Source organism: Arachis hypogaea, chromosome 1 (genome assembly GCF_003086295.3).
Source record: "Arachis hypogaea cultivar Tifrunner chromosome 1, arahy.Tifrunner.gnm2.J5K5, whole genome shotgun sequence".
Classification (NCBI taxonomy): Eukaryota; Viridiplantae; Streptophyta; class Magnoliopsida; order Fabales; family Fabaceae; genus Arachis; species Arachis hypogaea.
In genome coordinates, this window is record NC_092036.1 from 4921169 (window position 1) to 4945775 (window position 24607).

At 35.5% G+C, this 24607-nt stretch overlaps 4 protein-coding genes and 2 long non-coding RNA genes across 9 annotated transcripts; 3 read left to right on the forward strand and 3 right to left on the reverse strand.

Moving 5' to 3' along the window:
* The first annotated feature begins 3132 nt into the window (after positions 1–3132).
* LOC112791631 (uncharacterized) lies at positions 3133–4799 on the forward strand. 2 transcript variants are annotated; one of them, XR_011881505.1, is made up of 2 exons: positions 3133–4016; positions 4253–4799. It is a non-coding gene; the product is annotated as an uncharacterized lncRNA (long non-coding RNA). The 2 variants fall into 2 exon arrangements; XR_011881504.1 differs by having other exon boundaries at positions 4243–4769.
* A 1196-nt stretch (positions 4800–5995) lies between these two features.
* Positions 5996–10049, reverse strand: LOC112791646 (THO complex subunit 3). Its single transcript, XM_025834560.2, has 11 exons — positions 9843–10049; positions 9618–9713; positions 8609–8738; positions 8352–8443; positions 8184–8252; positions 7340–7397; positions 7094–7193; positions 6795–6881; positions 6609–6687; positions 6347–6479; positions 5996–6265 (listed from the first exon to the last, which is right to left on the reverse strand). The coding sequence occupies exons 1-11, from the start codon at positions 9903–9905 to the stop codon at positions 6231–6233; spliced, it is 942 nt and encodes a 313-aa protein (XP_025690345.1). The 5' UTR covers positions 9906–10049; the 3' UTR covers positions 5996–6230.
* A 1742-nt stretch (positions 10050–11791) lies between these two features.
* LOC112791641 (uncharacterized) lies at positions 11792–13135 on the forward strand. The gene is made up of 3 exons (XM_025834585.1): positions 11792–11804; positions 12253–12659; positions 12731–13135. Exons 1-3 carry the CDS (start codon positions 11792–11794, stop codon positions 13133–13135), a joined length of 825 nt encoding a protein of 274 aa, XP_025690370.1.
* A 1040-nt stretch (positions 13136–14175) lies between these two features.
* LOC112795640 (uncharacterized) lies at positions 14176–16015 on the reverse strand. Its single transcript, XM_025838058.3, has 2 exons — positions 15665–16015; positions 14176–14593 (listed from the first exon to the last, which is right to left on the reverse strand). Exons 1-2 carry the CDS (start codon positions 15927–15929, stop codon positions 14427–14429), a joined length of 432 nt encoding a protein of 143 aa, XP_025693843.1. The 5' UTR covers positions 15930–16015; the 3' UTR covers positions 14176–14426.
* A 718-nt stretch (positions 16016–16733) lies between these two features.
* Positions 16734–22431, reverse strand: LOC112791725 (TMV resistance protein N). Of its 3 annotated transcripts, none has more exons than XM_029297019.2 (5): positions 21703–22431; positions 19237–20338; positions 18801–19064; positions 17902–18705; positions 16734–17790 (listed from the first exon to the last, which is right to left on the reverse strand). In XM_029297019.2, exons 1-5 carry the CDS (start codon positions 22191–22193, stop codon positions 16858–16860), a joined length of 3594 nt encoding a protein of 1197 aa, XP_029152852.1. In that variant the 5' UTR covers positions 22194–22431; the 3' UTR covers positions 16734–16857. The 3 variants fall into 3 exon arrangements, with proteins under 3 accessions (XP_029152852.1, XP_029152853.1, XP_072092300.1); XM_029297020.2 differs by lacking the exon at positions 21703–22431 and adding an exon at positions 20564–20686; XM_072236199.1 differs by lacking the exon at positions 21703–22431 and adding an exon at positions 20339–20483 and having other exon boundaries at positions 19237–20271.
* On the forward strand, positions 20978–23376 carry LOC140184507 (uncharacterized). Its single transcript, XR_011881508.1, has 2 exons — positions 20978–22237; positions 22340–23376. It is a non-coding gene; the product is annotated as an uncharacterized lncRNA (long non-coding RNA).
* The last annotated feature ends 1231 nt before the right edge of the window (positions 23377–24607 follow it).

Genomic DNA, 24607 nt, shown 5'->3' on the forward strand with positions numbered 1-24607 from the left:
CCTATTCATCCTTCGAATTAAATTCGTCCAATGATCAACCGTAGTATTACAAGCACTGTTCCAACCTCTATTGATGACATTACCACAATCAGCATGATCAGCCCAAAAGGCCTCAAATTTAAAACATCTGCTCCTTTTTTCCCTGGGTTTAATATTGAGAACTAAAGGCGTATGATCAGAAGAAATAGCTGGTAAGGCTGAAAGGGTGGCATGTTGGAAAGCTTTCCTCCACTCCCAATTAGCAAGAACTCTATCTATCCTTTCTTTAGTAACAAAACCATTTCTAGGATTACTAAACCATGTATACTTTGTCCCTTGTAACTCCAAATCCATGAGAACATTCTTGTCTACAAAACCCCTAAAGGTATCAATCTGACTAGTCGGCTTTGGATGCAGACCCACTTTCTCATGCTGTGAAATTACATCATTGAAGTCCCCAATAAAAGCCCTTGGTACATGCAGATTATTATTTACATAAGTTAACTCATTCCATAACTCCTTTCTCCTCATATAATTGGGATGGCCATAAACAAAAATTCCTTCCCAATCTATATCATTAGTAGCGCTTATCTGAGCTTTAATAAAGCTATCACACCAGGCATAAACATTAACACTTAGATTAGTTTTCCAAAACAGACACAGCCCCCCGGACAACCCCCGGGATTCAACACAAAACATATTATCAAAACCCAAAGTTCTTCTAAGCCTAACACAGGTAAGATTGCTAGCTTTGGTCTCCATAAGAAACAAAACAGACGGCCTAAGATATTTACAGATACTCCTTAGCTCAGACACTGTCGATGGGGCCGCCATTCCACGACAGTTCCAGCTGACAACAATCATGGCTGTTGGTGGGGCGTGATAAGGCCCGCCTCCTCAGCCATAACTAGTCCAGCATCATATTTGAGCTTCTTACCTGATTCTTCCAAAACTTGCTGCGCACCATGGTCCAAGGAGTCCACATAAATAGCTAGGCTGCTTGCATCCCTTGTCCTTTTAGAGTTCAGATTCAGCCCCACATCAAAGGCCAGCTCCAACCCACGTTGACTCACATCCTTCTGCTCCGATGCAGCAGCGGTCGCCTCCTCCGTATCCTGGTGTTCCTCCGGTAATTCAACATAATACTTCTCCCCATTATCCATTCGCTGGATGATGGTTCTACCGGCTGCAGTGACAATTCTCTTCATTTTCGGTTTCTCCCTGTAGCTCCACAGCTGGGCTGCACCATGCCTAACAATTTGTGCCCCCTTCTCTGGTTGCTCATTGATTATCATATCTCTATGCTGCTCAGTTTGGGCCTCTTTTTTACCAAAAAGTTTCTGCAATTCTTCCCCGATTGTTAGCTTTACAGGACTCCCCCAAGCAACACCCTCCACTTGTTGGTGCTGAACACATTCCTCTATCTGCTTGGGCTTATTCACACATCTCTCATTTAGCCTTGCATTGTTACGAGAAGGTTGCCGCCCCTTACTCCCCCCGACCTCAAGATGCTCCTGACACGCCTTATGAATATTCTGAGACTTACAAGGTCCAGAGGCCCCCTGCTCCACAGACAAAGTGGCATTGGGTCTAAATGCAGAACTAACTTCGCCTATCTCATGGAACTTGTCACTGCCTTTCCTGATGTCAGCGTTAATGTTTACCGCCTTGTGTCCCCTTCCCAAAGCTTCCCTGTCTGAAACCGCTTGTTCAATTAGCAGATTTCCTGAGACCTCCTCAGCATGCTCTCTAGATCCCTGGCTTTCCTTTCCTAATGCCGACTTCTGATCAAAATTTGCTTCAATATTTCTCAGAACCCCTGATCGTAATCCCCTGCTCATACTACGTGCTGTTGCCGAATGCTCCTCCATATGCTCCACTCTAGCACGCTCCTCCTGACATTCCTGCCTAGCCTCGGTCCCCTCCCTGTACATTTCCTTCTCATCCTCCACTTTCCCCCTAGCTGAGATGGCCCTGGCTCGAGTAACTCCTAAATCAAGCACATACCTTGGTTTCATGTGATCCCAGCTAGCCATTGCCATAGGGTTTGTGCATTCCTTCTTGGTATGGCCTAGGATACCACAATTCAAACAATAACCATCCTGGATCCTCTCATACTTGAAGTCCACCCAACTAGTCTGATGCTCCTGCGTCGCTAACCAAAAACCAGTTGGCAGAGGTTTAGTGATATCCATTGTTACCCTCACCCTCAAGAATGTTCTCTGCAGTGTATCATTTAATCTGGGATTTTCAGCCTCCATTACAGTGCCGATTTTGCTACCAATAGTTTCTGCTGTTTTCCTTGTTATATAATTGAGTGGAAGTCCATGTATTTGTACCCATAACCCCATATACCTGTGGTCCACTTCATAAACTGATTCACGCCCGTTCCATATTTGCAGATTAAGAAGACTGCCTCGGACACTCCACGGTCCTCCATTCTGTATTTGGATCCCTTTCCGGGCATCCTTGAAGCTGATGAGTACTTTGTTCCTGCCAACATCAGAGATGGTAACTCCTTCCGGGTGACCCCAGATTCCCAAAAGAGCTGCTCTGCAGGTGCTGAAGCTGACCTCTTTGTTGGAGAGAATCTTTCCCACCAGATTGAGATTTCCTGCATTAAAGCTGGCGTCCTCAACAGGATTGATAGAGATAATTTTGCCCTCAATGGATTGGTCCTCGTGATAGGCCATATGTAGGATTGTAATAATAAAAGGATAGGTAAAAAGAAAAATTGCACAACAGAGTGAACAAGAAACAGGTAAGCACAAAGCTTAACTACAGGAAAACACTCCGTACAAGAGAAGAGTTCTCCATGAGAGAAAACTGGGCGGTTCTGCTAAACCGACTCATAACTTAGATTTGAAAAAATCACAAATTAGATCCATATTAATAGATTGTAACGAAGCCCATATTTAGATTTGTTTTTTCTCCCTAAATTACTCCCAATAGCCTAATTGATATGAATTTTAGATACGAATCCTATTTTTTTTTTATCTTCCGGAAGAAAAGATATAGTAAGGGGGAAAAAAGGCGAGAAATGTGTCCGTTGGAAACTAAGGAACGTGACTGTTATGGAAGTCATCAAAATGTGACCGTTAGGATCTCCATAAGTGTATGACCTTTTATATTCCTCTAAATTTTGTTTTCTCTATCTCACAAAAGAAAAAAAAAAACTCTCTTTGCCTTCTCTATTTCTCTAATCTTCTCTGCTTATCTTCACGCTCTCTCTTTTCACTTCATTGCAACTACTTCATTTCTTTTGCATCTTTCTACAAGCTCTGTTTCAATGGCGGAAACAAAGAAAGACACTCACATTGTAGAAATCCCGGTGGACCAAGAACACCAAAACAACCACAAGATCCTCTCATGCATCACCTCCAACATCGCCGAAGCAATCGAAGACCACCCTCTGACCGAGATCTCCGACAGCCCCGGTCACCTCCTTCTCCTGAAGCTCTGGCAGAGACAAGAGACTCTCTTCGCTGCCCGAATTGCCCGAAAGGAAACAAAACTAAGCTCTCTAAAATCCGAACTCTTCACACTCTCCTCATTCTTCTTCATCTTCCACTTCCTCTTCCTAACACTCCTGTTCACATCATCTGCCAATTCACCCCAAAAGAACGGCGCTTCGTGCTGCACCAAGTGGTGGCTACCTTCTACGGTTTCTCTCTGCACTTCAATGGTGTTTCTTGTGATGGTTCATGCGAAATTGCGAAGATACTGGAAGGTGTGGGAGGAATTACAAGGGGAGAGGGGTGATGGGAGGGCACTGAGTAGGTGCATTCAGGAACTGAGGATGAAAGGGGCGAGTTTCGATCTGTCGAAGGAGTCGAGTTGGAATGGGAATGGGGTGAAGAGGATGAAGAGTTCAAGCGTTGAGATCAAGTGGCGGCCGGTTAGTTGGTGTTGCCGGAATTCACTAACTGTTTGCATTTTTTGTTTTACTGGTTTTGTGTTCCCTGCTTCAAAGCTTCTTCTTTGTGGCTTCTGAGTTCTGGAATCTTCTTATGATGAGTTGGCATTTCAGAAATGAGGTAAGCATCGATGATTCATTTCAATGATTTCTTATTTAATTAGAAGGATCTTTTAATTAGGCATATCAATCAGGAGAATTTATCGTAAATCGTTAGTGGGAAATGGGTAGTGAAGAGTGTGAAGGGTTTTTTTTTTCTCTTTAATTTTTATTTCTTCAATTTTTACATGTTCATTATTGGTTCGTGCCTGTTTTTCTTCTTTTTTTTTTTTGGCAATTTGTTCTAGCAAATTTCAGGGAATGGAGCATTTTTGGTCCGATTAATTAGGAACATCTCTCTTCAAATTGAAGGTCGCTATGCTTAGAAGTAGTGCAGAATTATAATGCAACCTTCAAATTCTGGGTAGGGAGCATATGTGATGTGACACACCAGCAAGGCCCAGACATAGGAGACTCTTTGTATGAGGCTCGGTTTCAAGACACCATAATCTGAGCTCCTGTGGTTTTCATACCAAGACAAGATATTTGTGTTGCTCAGTACTAGGATTTATTCTGAAGCAAGCAACACCTCTTGTGTGCTGAGTCCCTGAAATCTTTCAATATTGTCAACTTATCTGAGATATGCAGTAAAACTGCAAGTTACTCCAATTTTGCCACATTCTATAGGCCTATTCTTTTTCATACATTATGAATAAATTCATTCATTCGTTCAATTGTAGAACTGATGTTGCTTTGCTAGTTGTTGAATCTACAATCTTCTCAACTCTGTATCTACAGATCATTTCTTTGGAATATCAAAGCTGTTATCACATGAGAATGGACGCAAAAGCATTTTTTTTTTTAAGACATATACTGTTGAAGATAATGCAGACTGCAGAATTATTCTCATAAGGAGTAACCATTGGCTTGTAAAAGATTAACTTTAATGATGGGAGATATTGCCACCAATTGATATTACCCATTTATGTTATTTCCAATTTATTCTCAGCTGAAAAGTTTCTGTTATCACCATGGAAAATAAAATACTAATGAAGATGGAAGATAATTTGAAAAATCAGAGAGGTTGCAATATTACTTGGAAGCAGAAGTGGCAATCTATCTTTAACATTAAAATGATGATATTTGAAAAATAAACTACTCTTTTGTCCCTTGTGTTGCGTTTGTTTATATATACAGATCCTGAAAAATACATAATGTCTGACAAATAAAAGACATTAAATTACTATATTTTTTATTTTTCTTTCTAAATCTTTTGTATAGAAAAAATAAAAATGAATTGAACTTTTAAAATTTATTCTTTTTTATATTTAATTTATCACCAAACAAAATACAAAAATATTAAATTTTATCTTTCTATCTTTTGTATCTTATACTTAATGTGTTATTTTGTCGTGTTTTCAAAACCAAACACAGCCTTAGAGACAGTTTCTACACAGTGCCAAATATCACTTTCCATTTTTTTTGGTGACTAAACAAAAAGAAACAAAGAAAAAAAAAAGATTATCCTAAATCAACAAGCATAAGATGCTGAAGCTCATCACAAGGTTCCGACCAAATAACATGAGTTGGATTGGTCTTGACCGCATATCTCGCCAGCCAATCTTCCACAGGGTTAACATCACGAGTAATCCATTCAAAATCCACAACCCAAGGTCTTGATAGAAGCTCCTATATCTTCTAAAGAATATCAACCACATCACAATTTAGCCCATTTGCCGGATTTTTTAAAATGTGCAAAATGTCAAGAGAATCTGTTTCGCACACAATATCTCTCAAGCCATAATCCCAAGCTAAAATCAAACCCCTCCAAACAGCAAAAAGCTCACATCTGACGATAGGCCCTGGAGGATAGTTACTAGAACAACCCGAAATCCAACGCTCATTAGAATCTCTAATAACACAACCAATTCCTGCTAGGTTCTAATCAGAAAACAGACTCGCATCACAATTAATTTTAAAAGTGTCACCTGTTGGAGGTTTCGTCACAACATTGAATATTTCTCAGTCCGGGTAGAGATTAAAAAAACAAAATAAGACAAATACAGTAAGACCCAATGCTTTCAAGGAATCAAAGATAACACATTGAAAAATTTAGAAGTTAAGCTTTCCGAATATCGAGTTGCTACTCTACATATTTTTCACTTTGGATTACAATACAAATCAGCCTCTATGAGGTTGTTAATCCAGTAATGGAAGTCTTCTCTTGAGTTCATGCCACCCCGTCAACTATTCATCCTCAAATACTAGGTATGAATGTATGATACACCAACATAAATTATGCATTCTCAAAGCCGAAAATTCGGAAAACACCTGCAATCAAAATGCAGATAAGTTAACTGCAGCCTCTTGTTATTTTTGTGTTTCTAATAATTTTTCACAAAAGATATATACCTTCATCAGCCTGATACTTGTTTTTGTCATCACCAGCATAAGCCAGTAAATTATATTTAGGGTTCCACTCAACACTGTTCATGGCAGCTCTACAAGGAATCTGATGCACAGTTCGTCCAGTTTGGACATTCGACTGTTTCATAAGCAACAAAATTCTAATATAAATCTTCATTGCAAATAAATTATCAGATAATTAAAAAAAAAACCAACAGGTTTTCCAATCACATGATAGTATTAAAAGTTGTGTCACGCATAAACTTACAATATCGATAAATAAGTCTTCACTCGCAGAAGCAATCAAATCCCCAGTATAATTGAAACTGATTGTCCGAACAGGCCATCTAAGAAAGATAAAATTTCATTCCATATTTGTCATAACACGATCTATAAAATCAGTATATATATATATTAAAAAGAAGTGCCATATATGCAAGCCAAGAAAACTTACTCGAGCTTTGTGAATGTATGAACACACATCATCTCTGAGATATCCCACAAGCTAACAAGGGAATCAGCACTTCCAACAGCAAAATATCTGCCTCAAGAACATGAGGTTATTGTTAAAGAAGATCTATTTGTTATGTCCATATATAAACATTTTCATGAAATAAAAAAATATAGAACATAAAAAATTCTAAGACACTAAAATATTACTTTTATGAAGAATCAGATATATGGCTGTGCATTTGTCTCCTTCCTTGCTCAAATGTAATAGCAAGACCAGAAATACAAAAATGAGAAGTATACCTTCCTACTGGGTCGATTGCGATGCAATAACAACCAGCTGTATGAGCCATGAGGGTATCAAGAGGTCGAAGAGATGGATAAGACAGTACTTCCACAGTCCCTAATGATGGTGAGAATGTAACAAGAATATTAAAGAGAATTTTTTATATACTTCATTTGGACCCAATGAAGTGAAATGCACTAGAGTCGGGATTCATATTCGGACTTGGTTAGGGAAAAAAGCACCAACTCAAGCAGTGAGCTCACCATTTCCTGTTGTTAGAAAGAACATCTCTCCTGTCATGTTCCAAGCAATCTCATTTACCTAAGTAAACACAGGAGAAGTAAAGGATCATTCGGAATAAAATTAACTCAATATGTTAAGATCATTATGTGAATTATAAAATTAATTTCGTGTCTGTTCTCAACTATATATCAAGTATCAGCCATATGACCAAACTGCAAGGATGTACAATTTACTACTGGAATTACTTAAAATGGATGAACTTTAAGAAATCACAAAATCTCAGGTATAAATTCGTCCTTTTGAGTAAAAGCATGAGCTCCAGAACAGCATCATAATTGATAATGTTTCAAAATGGCTAAGAAAGAAGCAAAAAAAAAAAAAAAAAAAAAAAAAAAAAGACTGCAGAGAGCCAGGTACCAGGAAATACATCAGCAACTTACTTTGGCCGTAAGCAAAACAAAATCAGATTTCAAGGCAAGGAAGTCAAATAATAGTGAAGTCAAACAAACTACATAAATATACAAATCTAACACCGACTCTGATTTTGGAAACTAGGGTTTATAGCTCTACACCTCTGCCCATTCATAGCAAATATGGATTTAATTTGTATTTCATTGGACTCTTAAATTCGGCCGTGGTTCCTGAACTTAGCTGGGCAGTTTAAAGGGTATGGAAATCAACCAAACATTAATCATTTAAGGAATTGAAAGGATAAACACTACATATGTATATTCACATTTTATGCCAAATTTTCAAGGTTCAGTTTCATTTTTGTAATCTTGAGTTAAGTCGTAATGCATTCTCAGAAACAGAACAGAACAGACAGCAAGGGTTAAGTACAAAATATATAAACCAGGGTACTACCTCGTAATTGAACTTCCGCCTATGAATTGGTTTGAACTTCCGGACATCCAATATTGTTAACTCATCATCCTACAAAACATAAATGACAAGGTAAGATGCTGAAAAACAATGAGAGAATCATAAAACATAGTCTATTTAGTAACTAGCAAAGCTGATTGCGTAACAGACCCTATTGCCTACAGCTACATGAGTCCCATCAGGTTTGTAGGTAATATTGATATTCTCTCCACTAAGTTCTGCCTGTTGTGAGCATTTTCCACCTGCAGAAACCAAATATGAGCAGTTTCACTTCAACATTCAAATACATATTCTTGCTAACATAACCATAAAATGCACTACTAATCTCACAAAATATGAAAGGTCATAGTTATCCACCCTCTAAATATGACAAACCAAAACAAATTGTACAACTAATGTTCACTTACTACGAGCATCCCACAAACGAACGGTCTTGTCACCTGATGCAGTTGCAATCAGATCAGCATGTTTGGGGTCCCAACATAGCTGATCTACACTATCAGTGTGACCCTTCAATTCGATATCTTTGACCTTACCCTATAACAAGTAAAACCATCCCAGTGACCGAAAATCAGAACACGATACACAAGAATGAGAAGTCAAATTTCCAACCACAAAAAACAAAATAATCTTTACTAATGACATAAAAAATAGCAGCAAAAACTGAAAGATAATCTCTAAGCTAAAAGGTGCCAAGGAGATATTATTGTCAAAATTACAATTCACCAAATATTTCCTGATTTGATAAGTCCTGATTCTAATAGAAACTTCCTTCCCAAACTCCAATATCATTGTCATTCTGGATGGGAGAAGGAACCAGGGTGGCAACTACTTCATTGTACTTACCAAACTGCAGCTACACCTCAAATAAATTTAACTCTTCTTGAGCTATCAATTTCTAAGAATTAACCATCAGTTGAGCTGCATTCGGAATAGTTATATTAGCATCATAATTGAAAGGATATGTTTACCTAAACCCAAATCCTTTGGTGGTAATCAAGTCAAGCCGCATCCAACAAAAGATGAAAAGGGGATAGCTTGAAATTCATTGAAATTTTCATCTTTTTTGAAAGCAACAAACCCTAACCTAGTAAGCAATTTTTGTTAGGGGGAGGGAAGTGGACTCCTTTAATTTTTCCTCAAACAGCATATGTATGCATTTCTTTGTAAGAATACTTTCTCCAATCAAAATGACACCATCTATATGAAGATTAAATGTCATTTTCAACCCCCATGAAGCCAAATTGAGGTAGAACTAATTATATACTACCCTAAACCTAAGGCTAATGTAGATGACCTTTTACTCCTCTAATCTATGACATGAAACAGCAAGATGATTCTCATCGTAAACAAAACGAGTCAATTATAAGGAAAACAAAATACTATCAAATAATATGCATCAAGGATCAAGCTTACATGGCCATGTGGCTCAATATGCCAGATTCGAGCAGTTTGATCAACAGAGCCAGAAGCGAGTTTTGTTCCAATGCAGTTCCATGCCACAGAGTGCACCTTTTCTCATACGAAACAAAACTTACCCAGTTTCAGAATTTAATCAGAAATAGTGCCAAGGAACTTGTGTTAACCACAAAATTTGAACATTGAAAACTTGATTACCATGAGAGAGAGAGAGAGAGGTACCTTCTTCTTGTGACCAGAGTACTCTCTGCTATGCAGATTCTTGAAGGGGATTTTTTCGTCCATCGTGCGAATTGCGAAGCGAAGAATCTAAAGCCGTTTTCTCTTCTTTGAGGCTTGAAGGGAAAAGAAAGGATTCTAAGTTGCTAACACAGTTTATGTGATTGCTGGAAGCTGTATGTGTTAGAGCTAGGGGCGTTCGGCGAGAGCAATTTGAAAATATATATATATTTGTATTTGTTAAAATACATTTACATAAAATATTGATAATAATTTTAAACAATAAAGATTATTATTTTTAATTAAAGTGTTTAGAATATAATTTTTTTATAAAAATTTATTTACTACTAATTACTTAGATAATTAAATCATTTATCACATATAAAGAGAAATTAAGATTAATTTTTTGAATATTAATTATTTTTTTACAATAATATTATTAAAATTTATAAATTTAAAAATAATTTACTATTAAAAAAATATTAATATTAAAAAAAAGTAATAACTTCATGAATAATAATAATAATACACAATATATAATTCAAGAATAATTTTTTATTTATAAAATTACTTAATATAAAGAAGAAAATAGTTAAATTCTATAGTTAACGCCTTCTGCTTCGTCATCCACACATTTCTGTATGAGGGTTTGAAGTGATAGCTTGTGTGGACCGCACCTTGCAAGACTGGGATATTGACAGACGGGTTGGACTGAATCATGGGCAATATCACTCTGCAGATGAGACTACTATCTAACTGACGATGGTCTTGAGACATGGTGGGTGCCAGATAGCTGTGTGGTCCACCAAATCTCCGAATCTCCCTAGTGACAACAACAAAATATATTCTTACACAACATGTCGAACCAAAATAACATATCATACAAAACTACTCAAATTCACAATTAAACTTCAACTTACCAGTATCCAAGATTCTGACGAAGGGCCACACGGAGGCTTCATTGACATCCACTGTCGGCTTGACGACACTGCACATGGTACTTTAACCGGTCGGACTCGATCACCCGGTACTCAGCACTCCTGCGAATACTGTAGTTCTTCACACCTTGAAGCACCACCTCTCGGCTTCTGAACTTATATCCGACCCGAAACTCTACAATGCCGTCTAGGTTGTAATCTACTCCACAGATGTCAGAAACCGGGATCCTCTCATGCATGGCGTCCAGATCTAGACTGTGATAGTGACTTAGCATAGCCGATAGTGTCGGAATCGGGTGAGGTGGAGGCAGCACATGGCGCGGCACAGCCCCTGCAGGTGTCTCCGGCACAAACTTATCCTCATCGCCGCCATCGGAAGACTCACTGTCTCCACTGTCTGCCACGTAGTCCTCGTCCGACTCCTCTTCACCCTCCTCTACCTCATTCTCTGGAATTGCGACATGAATGGGCGGTGGTGCGAGAGGTGGTCGTCCTGCACATACGTGTCCTGTGCGGAACTCCCACTACCTCCGTGACCCACCTCGGCGGCCAGCTCCATTACCTGTTCACACATGATCCTCCCGTGAATGTCGAATATCAGTCGCACATGCTCATCCCCGTGAAGTCGAAATAGCCGAAACCGGAAGATTCTATTTCCCATGGGTGCCAGCAACCTATACGCCACCCTTCCGATTTCCCTCGCTTGTGTCCCCCTAAACTTGCTTAATATCAAACTCTTCAAATTCGACATTGTCTCCACACACTGAGTGCGAAACAATATCGGATCCTGACACTCAAATGTCATTTGTTGTTGCCATTTCTCATACGACAATTTGGATAAAGCTCCACAACTATAAATGGATTGTTATTGGCTATTCATCTTTGTTTTTTAGAGAAACGAGATAGAGAAAGGATATGAAATGTGTGTGAAGAATACCAAGAATTACACATTCTTTTATAGATGTTGATAAAAGTCTTATATATATATATATATTTCTTTACAGTATAAACAAGATGACGTTTTCACGTATCTCTCATTTATACTGTAAACGAGATATATACGTCCCAGCTATACTAACTATATCTCATTTACATTATAAACGAGATACGTAAAAGATAATTTTGTTTACCGTATAAACGAGATATGACACGGTTATTTAAAATGGTAAATACTCATAAAAATATTTATTTTGATAAATTTTATATTTATTTTATTTATAAAAATAAAAAACCGTTTTTATGATCAACACAAATATTGTGATTGTTTTGAGGATACGATAAATTAAAAGTTAAAACATCGAAAATAAGATATATAATTTAGTAGTATTTTTATATTTTATTTGGTATAAAGTAAAATTATTAGAAAGGGATTAAAATATATTAGAGTCCATTAATATTTATAAATACTCTTAAAATTATTAGAAAGGGATTAAAATAAATAAGAGTCCATTAATATTTTAATGCACTCTACGAAGAGCTTGATGCTGAAGATGTGGATCCAACAAGAGATGTATACAGGAAGTGTCTCAACTTGATACCACACAGCAAGTTTTCATTTGCAAAGATATGGCTTCTAGCGGCCCAGTTTGAAATACGTCAGCTGAATCTCAAGGGTGCGCGACAGATATTAGGAAATGCCATTGGAAAGGCTCCAAAACACAAGATTTTCAACAAGTATATAGAGATAGAACTGCAGCTTGGTAACATAGATAGATGCAGAAAACTATATGAAAAGTATCTGGAGTGGTCGCCTGAAAATTGCTACGCTTGGACCAAGTATGCAGAATTGGAGAGATCTTTATGTGAGACTGATAGAGCTAGAGCAATATTCGAGCTTGCAATCGCTCAACCAGCATTGGATATGCCTGAGCTATTGTGGAAGGCATATATTGACTTTGAGACTGCAGAAGGGGAATTTATGAAAGGCTTCTTAGTAGAACAAAGCACTTGAAGGTATGGATAAGCTATGCGGAATTTGAGGCACACAACAGTTTAGACTTAAAAGAAGAAGAGCAAAAGAGGGAATGCCTTCAGCGTGCTAGAAGGGTGTTTGAGGAAGCTCTTAACTACTTCAGATCGTCAGCTCCAGAACTCAAGGAGGAAAGAGCAATGCTATTGGAGAAATGGCTCAACATGGAGGCTGCTTCTGGGGAGCTTGGTGATGTTAGCTTAGTCCAGTCTAAGTTGCCCAAGAAGCTCAAGAAGAGAAAACAAGTTACTACTGAAGATGGTTCTGCCAGAATTGAAGAATTCATCGACTATTTGTTTCCTGGAGAAATTCAGATGACTAATCTTAAGATCTTAGAAGCTGCATACCAGTGGAAGAAGAAGCAAAAATTGTCTTCTGGCGACAACTAACAATATTTTCATCTTTTGTCTTGTTTGTCACATGTATATATGTGTTCAAGTGATTACGGATGGGTCATTGACTTATTGTTAAAATCGAAACTGTTGAATACAATTATTGTAACTACAACTTAGCCAGTTATGTCTTTATAACATTCACTGTTTTATCTAAGGCCGACAAATGTTAATCTACATTTGAAAATATAATTTATTCTTTTTTTATTTAAAAAAATTCAAAAACAAATATGATTATAAAAAAATATAATTACAAAAAATTAACAAAAAATAAAAAAAATAAAAAATAAATTATATCTTTTGTTAATATTTTTATATTTTTTTTGGACATAAAATTTATATTTTATTTGTTAAACACAATTTTATATCTCTATATCTTTATTTTAGTATTCTATCTATGTAAACAAATGTAACCTTTAATATCTTCCCGGCAATGTTTACACATGAATTTCAAATTGATTGAAACAAACACAAATGAAAATCTAATTGAATTGAAAACTAAATATAGGAGCACAAATAAACTCATGATAAAATCTTATCCGAAGTAATATATATATATATATATATATATATATATATATATATATATATATATATATATATATATATATATATATATATATAATAGCTCACTATAAAATTCGTTCCACTTCTATATATGAATAGTAAAAGATTGAAGCATAATTTATTTTTGTAAGTATTCTTTTTTTTTATTTGTCCTTATAATTATTAAATTTAACAAATAAAATAACATTTTTAAAATTTATATAATTATTATCACATATATAATATAAATAAAAATAAAAATTTAAAAATAATATAATATTATTAATTATTTTACATATATTATATATATTATATATTATAAATATACCGGGACAATTAAAGACTAATATTACTTAAATTTGACCCCATCCCATACCAAAATAAATAATTATATGCTCCGAACAGATAGGAGCAAAATGAATATCCGTAAATTCAAATAATATTATCATTCCTACTTCTACTTAGATAAAAAAAAAAAAAAAACCTTACACTCATATTTAATGGTTATTTTTGCCATACTATTTGATTGTTTGGTAACAATAGGAGAGCAACAAAACCTCTAAATTTACAAACTTATACAAGACAAATTGAAAAATATTAGTTATCAACATTTTTTGTTACATTTATCCTATATATATATATATATATATATATATATATATATATATATATATATATATATAGGAACTTTCACGGATGAATGTTTAAATTCTATACACATATGTGCCTAGTCTTGGAAGGGTCATGGTGAACCATCGATTGATGGTTTAATTACAGTATAAAATAGTGTATTGTAAAATATAGTTAAGAGAACTAGACCACCAGCTACGCTTGTAAGTAACGAATCTGTGATTTCAAGCTTCTGATCCATCTCATTCACTTCTTCTTTGCTGATCTTCATATCTGAAACTGCAAAAATGGTTGAAAATAATCAAAATCAAAACACATTGAGAAAGAGAAATAATATGTTTATATAACTTTAACATTTTACCACTTCATCAAAATTGTCATGATGAGAAACGAGAATGAATATATTATACACCACACATAATCACTTATTATACTTCCATTTTGAACATGAAAAATACTAATATAGTGATGTTATACGTATAATTTTTTTGTATAATTCTCCTGTATATTTCTTATTTTAAATATTAAAAGTAATTGATAAAAAGTAAGAAAAGGTAAAAAAAAATAATGATTGAGAAAACCTTAACAAAATAAGCGCTATTAAGATTTTTAAGTTTTGGATTAATGAATAACTTTGAGCCATTATTTAAGTAGTTTTTTTTTAATAGAATATCTTAATAATTTTAGTATTAAAGGTCCTTTTTAATAATTAAAACTTTTTAACGGTCCTTTAAAATAATTTTCCATATAATTAACTCTTGTCAAAAACTCTATCGGTCAATAATTCTAAAAGAAATTAACTATTTATTTTCTTCTTTTTTTTATTAAATAATATTTGAATCTACAATAATTTCATACATATTACTCAAATTTCTCGTCACACAAGCTATTCTAAATGAATTTAGATCCTCTAAATTTTAAATTTCACTTTAGAAAGTAAAGTATGATCTATCACCATTTATTTTATGAGTGAGATCAAGAAAAAACATGAGAAAAAAACATTCAATAATAAGAGATCTCACTTTATCTTCTAAAATAAAAATATAAAATTTAGAAGATCTAAATTCATTCTAAACGGCTTTAGAGAGGCAGAAACTAACATCTGAATCATGTTAAATAATTAATATTTTTATAGCTAATACAAAAAAAATACAAACATACAAATTAACTGAACAAATATGTTCTCCCTCTTGAAAATAGCATTATTGAGTACATATCTTCTAAATAATTATTAATGGATTAGATTTTCTATTAAACCTTTACATTATTAACTTAGTTATATAAATTACCAAGTGATGTTATATACATAAAGAACAAAAGATATAACCAAGAAAAGAGAGAATAACATACCCCTGACTTTTGGAGAAGAGATTGGTTTATTGGAGAGAGATTGGATTTCTTGATCAAGCTTTTGTAATGCTTCTCTAGCCTTATCTGGGTCTACTTCATATTGTTGTGAATCCTCCTTCACTGCATGAACTATGAAATAATTAGAAGGATTTGATATTAGCCTCTTATCCTTCAATAACATGCTGTTGTTATGGTCACTGTGCACTAAGTTTTCACATAGTGGTGGCTGCTTATAGAAGCAGAGAAGCTGAAGAGAAGAGAGCATTATTTCAAGTACAATGGGAACTAATGAAGCAGCTCAATTTTTTTTTTTTTGTCACACAATTTGAATCTCATCCAATTATACAACACAAGCGAAGGAGTTGAAGATAATGTTTTGTATCTTGAGGCTAGAGTGTGAAATAATGAAAGTGACTTTCTTTGATATTTTGCATTCTGTTTGTTTGGTAATGCGGGTAAGACTTGGTGCAAATTTCTTGTCCCAATGTTTAGGGCATTGTAGTCATTTCAGCAAAATTTACAAAGTATCGCATAGATATACTTTTTTATTTTTTATTTTTTTTAATCCTTCACTTTTCCTATTCAATTACTGATTGTAGGTTGTCAAAATTAAGAAAAAATAAAAATTATGAGTAAAAAGTGGCGTTAAATATACCATCGTGTTCAAAGGGCATAAAATTTCACATAAAATTAGACCATGCAAAAAGTGGTCTAAACTCTAAAGAATACCTAATAATAAAACCACAGGCCACTACATGATTTCGAGTATAATCAAGTCTTTGCAATAGTCGCAGTATCCAAGTTTAGTTAATTGCAAAATTAAAAAAAATAAAATCAATCAGTTCCAGTGTTAGCTTAAAGTTCAAATTAGACTATTGGAAATAAATGCTAAATCATATATGTTGCTCCTAATCTAGATATCTATTGTAAAATTCTTAAAACTTGAGTTGGTGAAGATAATAAACAAGTTTCTAGTTATGTTTTTCAAAATTTTCAAGTTTCAGCAGTTAAGATTATGAGAGATTTATATTATCATACTGTAAAATAAATAAATAAATGAGATCAGATGAATCTGAAACAAAAATATCCTCAAATTAGACAATCTGGAAAGCTGGAAGGTTTAGGGGTTAGGTACATTATATTAGTACAAGAGAGTGTGTGTGTGTATGAAACATGAGCAAAATCACCATATCCTATGCTTCTGAATCTGACTCTTCCTCTTCGTCCTCGTACTCACCATCACTTAATATCTCTGTCTCAGCCAGCCATTTCAAGCTATCATTGTCATGGTCTCCGTTGCTCATGCCTTTCTTTTGTCTTGGAGCCGCCAACCTCCTCAAGTTTTCCATCACAGTTTGGAGGTTCTCTGAGAAGGAAAGAGGCTCTTGGTTCCTAAAATCAATATCATCAACATCATCTTCCGGCCATCGACTGATCATATTTATCGACAATCGTCTTCTGAACTTAAAACCAAGAAGTTTCTTGAAAGACGACGATCCGGCTGAGCAGTAGCAGCTGCAAGAGACAGCACAAGGACTTGAACATGATGCTTCTTTCACTTGTAGAATAGTATCCAATTCTTCCACATCACTTGAGGAATCTGTTCCTGTTGCACTTCCTTCCTCCACCCAATCTCTTGGTACCCATATCAAGTTTAAACCCATACACGATCCAGAGCCTAAGGTAGCTGGATATGGACATGAGAATTGGATATCATCCATGTTTGTTTCTTTCTTATATACATGAACCCCCCAGTCTTTCAGGATGATGTCTGGTTCACACTTCACCTGGATGGACTTCCAACAATTATCATGTTGGAAACGAGCATCAAGCCTCTTCCACTCCTCAACTCTGAATAAAACACGCAGGTCGAACAACAGCACATGATCTTCTGCTATATTGAAAATAAGATGTTGGCTTTGAACAGTTACATGCTCATTGTCAATGAACAAGTGCAGGTTAACAACTTGATAGTTTATTTCGTCGACCACAAAGGCCAAGGCCACAACAGGGAACTTGCCACGAGCCCAGAAAATGGGACTCTCACCATGGCCATGATAGTCCAACCATTCTGGAATCTCTGTTTCGGGCATCGCAACTTCTAATCTATCAATCTCTCTGGGCATCTGTGACATCCATGGAGAAATAGTTTAGCGCAACCTTTTATTTGTCATTTTTTTCTTTCGAATTTAATTTTGCTAAATGAAATGAAATATGAATGTGAGGAAGTAGTGAACCTGTGACCATAGCGTACTTGATGAGTCAGCTGTTAAGGAATTGCAGTGTCTTGCATCTACTTTTTGAATACTAGAGGGCAGTGCTGGAATTTGCTGTAGCTTCAGGCAATAACTCACATCAAGAGTTGTCAAGTTAATAGATTCCTTAATGTACGCTGGGATTGATACAAAATAGTTCGATGACACATTTAATTCTATCAGCTTTGGGAAACTATGTACAATCATATAAAGATCTTCATCTGATAGACAGGCATTGCAGAAATGCAAAGTCTCTAGATTTGGCCAGCACTCTGCTCTAGAATCGCATCCTTTGAACTGTGTAAATGATTCCCGAAGTTGAGGGCACCCTCCAATTTTTAATGTGACAAAATTTGGCAACACAAATAGCTCACTTGGTAGTTTTTGGAGTTGCTTACAACTTGACATATCCAAGTAACCAAGTCCACTAAGATTGGCAAAGGAAGGTGGAAGCTCTCTAATAGCAGTATCTTTCATACAAATTTTTAATGGCTTATCCATTGTTCCCACTATGTCTGGAAAGAATGCAAGTCTTCTACACATGTCAAAGGAAAGGAATTCAAGAGACGGCAAAAAGATTCTTGGCAGAAAGCTTCTTAGTTGAATGCATCCGGAAGCACTTAAGTAAACAAGGTTAGGGAGAAAACCGACCGATTCATCAACCTTTACCAGTTTCTTGCATTTATTAAGTATCAATTCTGTTAAATTTTTTGCTCCAGAAACATCAGGAATTCTAGTGATGGATTGACAATAGGAGAAATTCATGTAGGTCAAATGCTCAAATTTCTGCAAAGCAAAAACCAATTGATCAATAACAGCGGCATCATAGCTAAATTGAATAAATTTTAAGGACTGCAGGTAACTAGCATCACCAACTTTACCTGAAATGGTTTTTTCAATACAAGAGGACTGCAACGTAAGTTGAAGGCAGCAATTTTCTTGGGATAAAAATCTGGTGGGAAAGATTTTGAAGGGAAACCCTTCCAATCAAGCAGCCTTAACTGGTTTGGTAGATGAATACGTCCGAATGAGAAGCTTGTGTTCCGCACGATGAGAATTCTAAGCTTCTTCATCTCCTCAAAGGCTCTAGAAATCAAATTTTCTTCCAGGCAATCAAGCTTTATCCCTTCAATTTTGCTACTTCCCTTTAACACAAGTATATGTAAGATTAATCATTTATTGCTTGAAGGGTGTGGTTTGGGTTGGAGGGGGGGGGGGGGGGGGGGAGGGGGGATTCAAAATAAGATTCTGCTGAAGTGCTGATGTCTAATGATAAATGAATTGGATAGTTTGCATGTTATAAATAGAAAATCTTACTCTATTTTCAGTTAGTACTTGAAGGACATCTTCTCTAAGCCATAATCTACTACGTTCAGCGGCATCTTTTGGCGCCTCCTGCTTTACAACATCTCTACCCATATCCTGTATTAGATCATGCATCCTCAAGTGACCATCTTCAACTGTTATGAGAGATCTATCAATAAGTATTCTAAGACCATCTTCTGTGTAGAACTCACACCCATCAAGTATTCTTTTCACATACTCCAACCTCTGCCCATTGAAGAAGCACGCGATGTCAAGAAAAATGTCCTTTTCATTGCTTTCTAAACTATCATAGCTTATTCTTAAAATGCTTTGAATATCTCTATGAGGATTCCGCTTATATTTCTTCAATGCAGACTTCCACTCATTTAAATCTTTGCCGATCAAATTAGAGCCTATAACTTTTAAAGCCAATGGAAGCCCTTTGGCATACCCTATTGCTCTATTGGAAAGGTCATCATAGTTTGTTGCAGGACTACTCATTTTGAATGCATTCAGACAAAAGAGCTCAAGAGATTCGTAGACATTTAACAATTTCATCTCATAAATGCTTTTGACCTGATGAGCCGTTAGCAAATATTTATTCCTTGTTGTTATAATAATCCTGCTCCCGGAACCAAACCAACCACATTTTCCTGCCAGTGCTCTTAATTGTTCCATGTTGTCAACATCATCAAGGACTACAAGGACTTTTTTTCCAGCAAGTCTGTCTTTCAATATAGAGATCCCTTTTTCTACGCTGCTAAACTTGATTTTTCCCTCCTCCAACAGTTCCAACAAGAAAGTTTGTTGCAGATGCACTTGCCCCTTCTCTTGATTTGAAGTTTTTCTGACATCGAAGAGAAAACAAGCTCCTTCAAACTGGTTGCAGATGGTGTTATACAAAGCTTTCGCAAGTGTTGTTTTGCCAATACCACCAATTCCATAAATCCCCACCATGGAAGTGCTGTCACTAGACTTGAGATCTAGAAGTGACTTCACTTCCTCAACTTTAAACTGCAGCCCAACCATGTCCTCATCAATGTGTAACTGTTTTGAAGATAGTAATTTAGCATCGGCCTTGCAAACAATATCTTGAATGAACTTGTATTCATACCTGCATATATAATATGCAAAAATTGTTCTGCAATCATGATGTTGATCATGAAGAATTTTATTTTATTTTTGATTAATGAGGATCTATTTCATTAAACGAAAGACAAAATAAGCTGCATCAACCTGTAGAAATACATATATAACACAAGATAATCAACTCAAAACAACTGAATAACGTAAAAAATAGTGCAAAATATAAAAATAATTTTAAGAAAACATAAGTTACATCAATAGACTTCTTATTTGGCAATTGACATTTCTGTATATCTTGTTGATTAAAATTTTAAATCAACTTGCATGGACTAGAATCTTCATGAAACATGGTTAAAGAATTGAAGAAGAAAAGTTTGAGTTGAAAACAATAATCATCTATTTACTAGAAGATGTTGGAAGCTTGAAGATTTTTGAAGAACATTCAAGAGAGTAGTACATCTACAACATTCTACAACATTGAAGAAATTCAAAATCAAATTGAATTGAAATTAGAAGATTATAGAAACTACATGAATACAAGTTGAAAGATGATTCATGAAGCCAACTCATGAAATGGTAGTCATTACAAAATTGATTTGTGATTCATAAATTATTATTTTAGTAGGAAGCATTGCCTATATAAAGGCACATATGCCTTGTGTATTATGTGTGTTCTATAATGAAATGTGTATGTTTTGAAATGTGAAAATTCTCTCCCTTGTTTTTATGAGTGTTAGTGAGTTTGAGAGTTGAAAAATATGATAGTGTCATTTATATGAGTGAGTGATCCTAGGGCCAATTAGTTGTGGGAATTACTACTTACATATCTGAATTGTTTCACTTTATTTGGTCTGTTTTCAATTTTAAGAAAATTGCTAATTTGATTTTGGGAGAGGATAGTTGTTAGTTAAGACTTAAGAATCAAATCAGGGCTGTTTCACATGTATTAATAGCCACCAAAATGCAAAAGCCTTTATAAATGAGAAAGTAATGTTTCAATGACAGGTGAAGTTACACTTGCGCCTTAATCTAGTCCTCAGTTTCCATTTACTCAATTTGGTCCCCAACTTGGCATCCATGACTCATGTTATTCCTTATCTTGTTTTGGTCACACAACCGTTAATGACCTGCTGAGAAAAATTGCCGGCAGCCATGCTGCACTCCTAATGGCCATCTCAGGTGTCCCTCTAGAACCATAAACCCTAAACTCTAAACTCTTCAATGACCTTCCTTCTCACACTTAGAAAATCTTAAATTTGTTAGTGTACCAACAATTGAGAGAAAACATAATATTTATTAATTATTACCTTGTATATAATACAATAAATAAAAAAAATTATACCTCCATGATTAAATAATCCTTAAGACAAGGTTCGACTAGTACTTACTTACCCCTCTCTCAAAACATGTCCTGAAATTTGGGATACATCAAACAATGCTGACCTCCATTTCTTCACCTTCTCAGAGCCACAACCATACCTAAGTTCGTGAGCAGCCATGGCTTTTTCATAACTGTTTCTCTGATACCGTACATCAGAGGGAGCTACTTTGTAGAAGATTGGAAACAAGAGCATATTCTTCTCGTTCCGGCACTCGAGGATCTTCACGAGTTCATCAAGGCACCACTTGGAAGCAGCATAATTTTCAGAGAAAACAACAATCGAAATCCTTGAATGTTCAATTGTTTTAAGAAGATTAGGTCCAATAGAGTCGCCTATCCTGAGATTCTCATTGTCCATGAAGGTTTTGATTCCCTTGCGGGACAAAGCTTCGTAGAGATAACCTGTGAAGGTGTGACGCGTGTCCTCACCCCTAAAGCTCAAGAAAATGTCGTAGTTACTCTTGTTGGTTTCAGAAGATTCACCTGCATCTGCATTTGCCATCTCTGTTATGAGGAGAAGAGCACTACAAGCAAAAGAGTGTACTTGTAAGTTGTAATGGTGTGCTTCATAAAATTATTCGGAATCTGAAATTCGTTTTAATTACAGAGCATGGATTGACTCATTAATCAACTAAAGTTTACTTGCAGTCATACTGATATTCAACGAACTTTCGTCCTGGGCCATCAATAATTTGCTCACTATTCACATCATTAACAAAAACGGACACCTCATCACCGTTACCTCTAGATCAGCATTTTCCATTGCCATTTTGAACTCCAATTCTACAGAGACGTATAATTATTACATATTTTATACAGTGAGAATATAAATATATTTTTTAATTTTAAAAAATTAAAATATTTACATTTAAAAAGATTAAAAAATTTATTTAAAAATTTTTAGAAAATTAGATATAAATATATTATTTTTAAATTAATTTTTATAATTAAAATAAAATATCTTAATTTAAATTAATTTTTTATATTTATTATTTTTAAAAAAATTATTAATGATTTTTTAGAAATTAATATATTTAAAATGTAAATTTTTAAAGATTTATTTATCACCTTATTCTTTAACTTAATATTCATATGTTGGCTTTTTTATTTTTGTTGGTACAAAAAATTATTTTTTGTTTGATAAGAGAAGTTTCGACTATCAAAAATTTCGACTACAGAAACAGAGATGGATAAGTTGAAATCAAAGAAAAACAGTACAAAGAGCTTTAAACTCGAAAAGTAGTTATTACCTTTCTTTTAGTATCAAAACTTACTACTCGATCATCAAGACTGAGTAGAGAATATGGGTATCAAAATTTAAGGATCAGAATTTTTCATAGTTAAAGGAAGGTCATGGCTCGGAAAAAAGAGGAGGTAAAATAATAGACAACATACTCTATAGCAAGTGTATTTCCATAGTTTATAAATAGTAGAAACTCAAAAGAATTTGGAGACTTCAATCAAGAATACTAGATTATCACACAAACTCATAAGATTTTCCGTCTCTACAACGCAACAGAAGAACATATAGTGCAAGTGCATGTGAGTGTTAGAAGTTTATTTTTAGCTTGTTTGCTTTTGTTTATTTGATCTATTTTTGTTTGTTTTCTTTGAAATTTTGTTATTATTTTTTTATCAATATTTTATATTTTTATTGTCTTATTTATTTATTTATTTATTTATTTATTGTCTTTTTTAAATAATTCTGTCACTAGTAATTTCAACATAAAATTATTTTGACACCATAATTAAGTAATTTTCGGATCGAACTTACTCTTTTTTCAGAAAAATTGTATCTACTTTCCAATACATAAGATCTTGATACAAGTTCGTTTCGACACTATCTATCGAAGTCGACTAAAAAACGAGTGAAACAATTTCGAATATTAAAAATGATTGATAAAAAAACAAGAAAGTAAAAAAATGATTGAAAAAACCTTAACAAAGTAACTACTATCTTAGTTTTTTTAAGTTTTGGATTAATGAATATCTTTGAGCCATTATTTAAGTAGTTTTATGAATAAATGACCATGAGAGATGAAAACGCTGACATTTATACCCATGAAAGCTCGAAACTAATCTTGTACCCATGATAGATGCTGTCCGTCTGATAAAAGTGCCCTGACTTGAATCTGAGCTTGGTTCGTGGGTTTCCAAACCTACGTGGCACTCCCACCCCCAAAGCTCCCAGCAGCATCAGACAAGCCAAAATGTTCATACAGTAGCATGAATCAAAACAGCAAAATTTTCAAACAGTAGCATGAATCAAAACAAACAGAAGCGGCGGCCTGGTAGTGGCACTACTTCAATTGCAGCAGCGGAGAGTGAACGCAGCCATGAAACAGGAGAAAACGGAGGGGATGGAAGACACAGGGGGTGCACCCTGTTCTGGTCGTTCCATGGGAGAACGGGAAACGGGGCTGGAATCGCAACGGTGCTAGGCTGGTTCGTGATGGTGAGACGGGATGACAGAGAAGGAAGAAGAAAGGGGGAAAGGGGCTCATCGTCGGTGTCGCTGTGGCTCGTCGATGGCGTGGCGGTTCGGCCAGTGAGAGAGAGGGAGGAGAAGGTGGCCGGTTCGTTGGTGTGGCTGAGGAAGACAGAGAACACGCAAAGGGGAGAAAAAGGAAGAGGGTTGCGGTGGCTCGTGGAGGCCGACGGTGATGGTTGGTGGAGCTAGGGTTCGAACAGGAGAGTGGTAACGGGTTGGAACGCCGTAAGGACGCTGCGGAGAAGGTTGAGTGTCGCGGCTGTTTGGTGGCAGACGAGAGGAGACCCAGGAATGGAGAAGGTGGCCCCTGCCGCTCTGGGCTTTGGTGGAGATGAGGAGTTGGCGTTGTGGGATGTCATCTATTAAGTGCTCTTCTCCACTATCTCAACCTTCATTACCATCCTCGTTGGATAGCTTTCGTATGG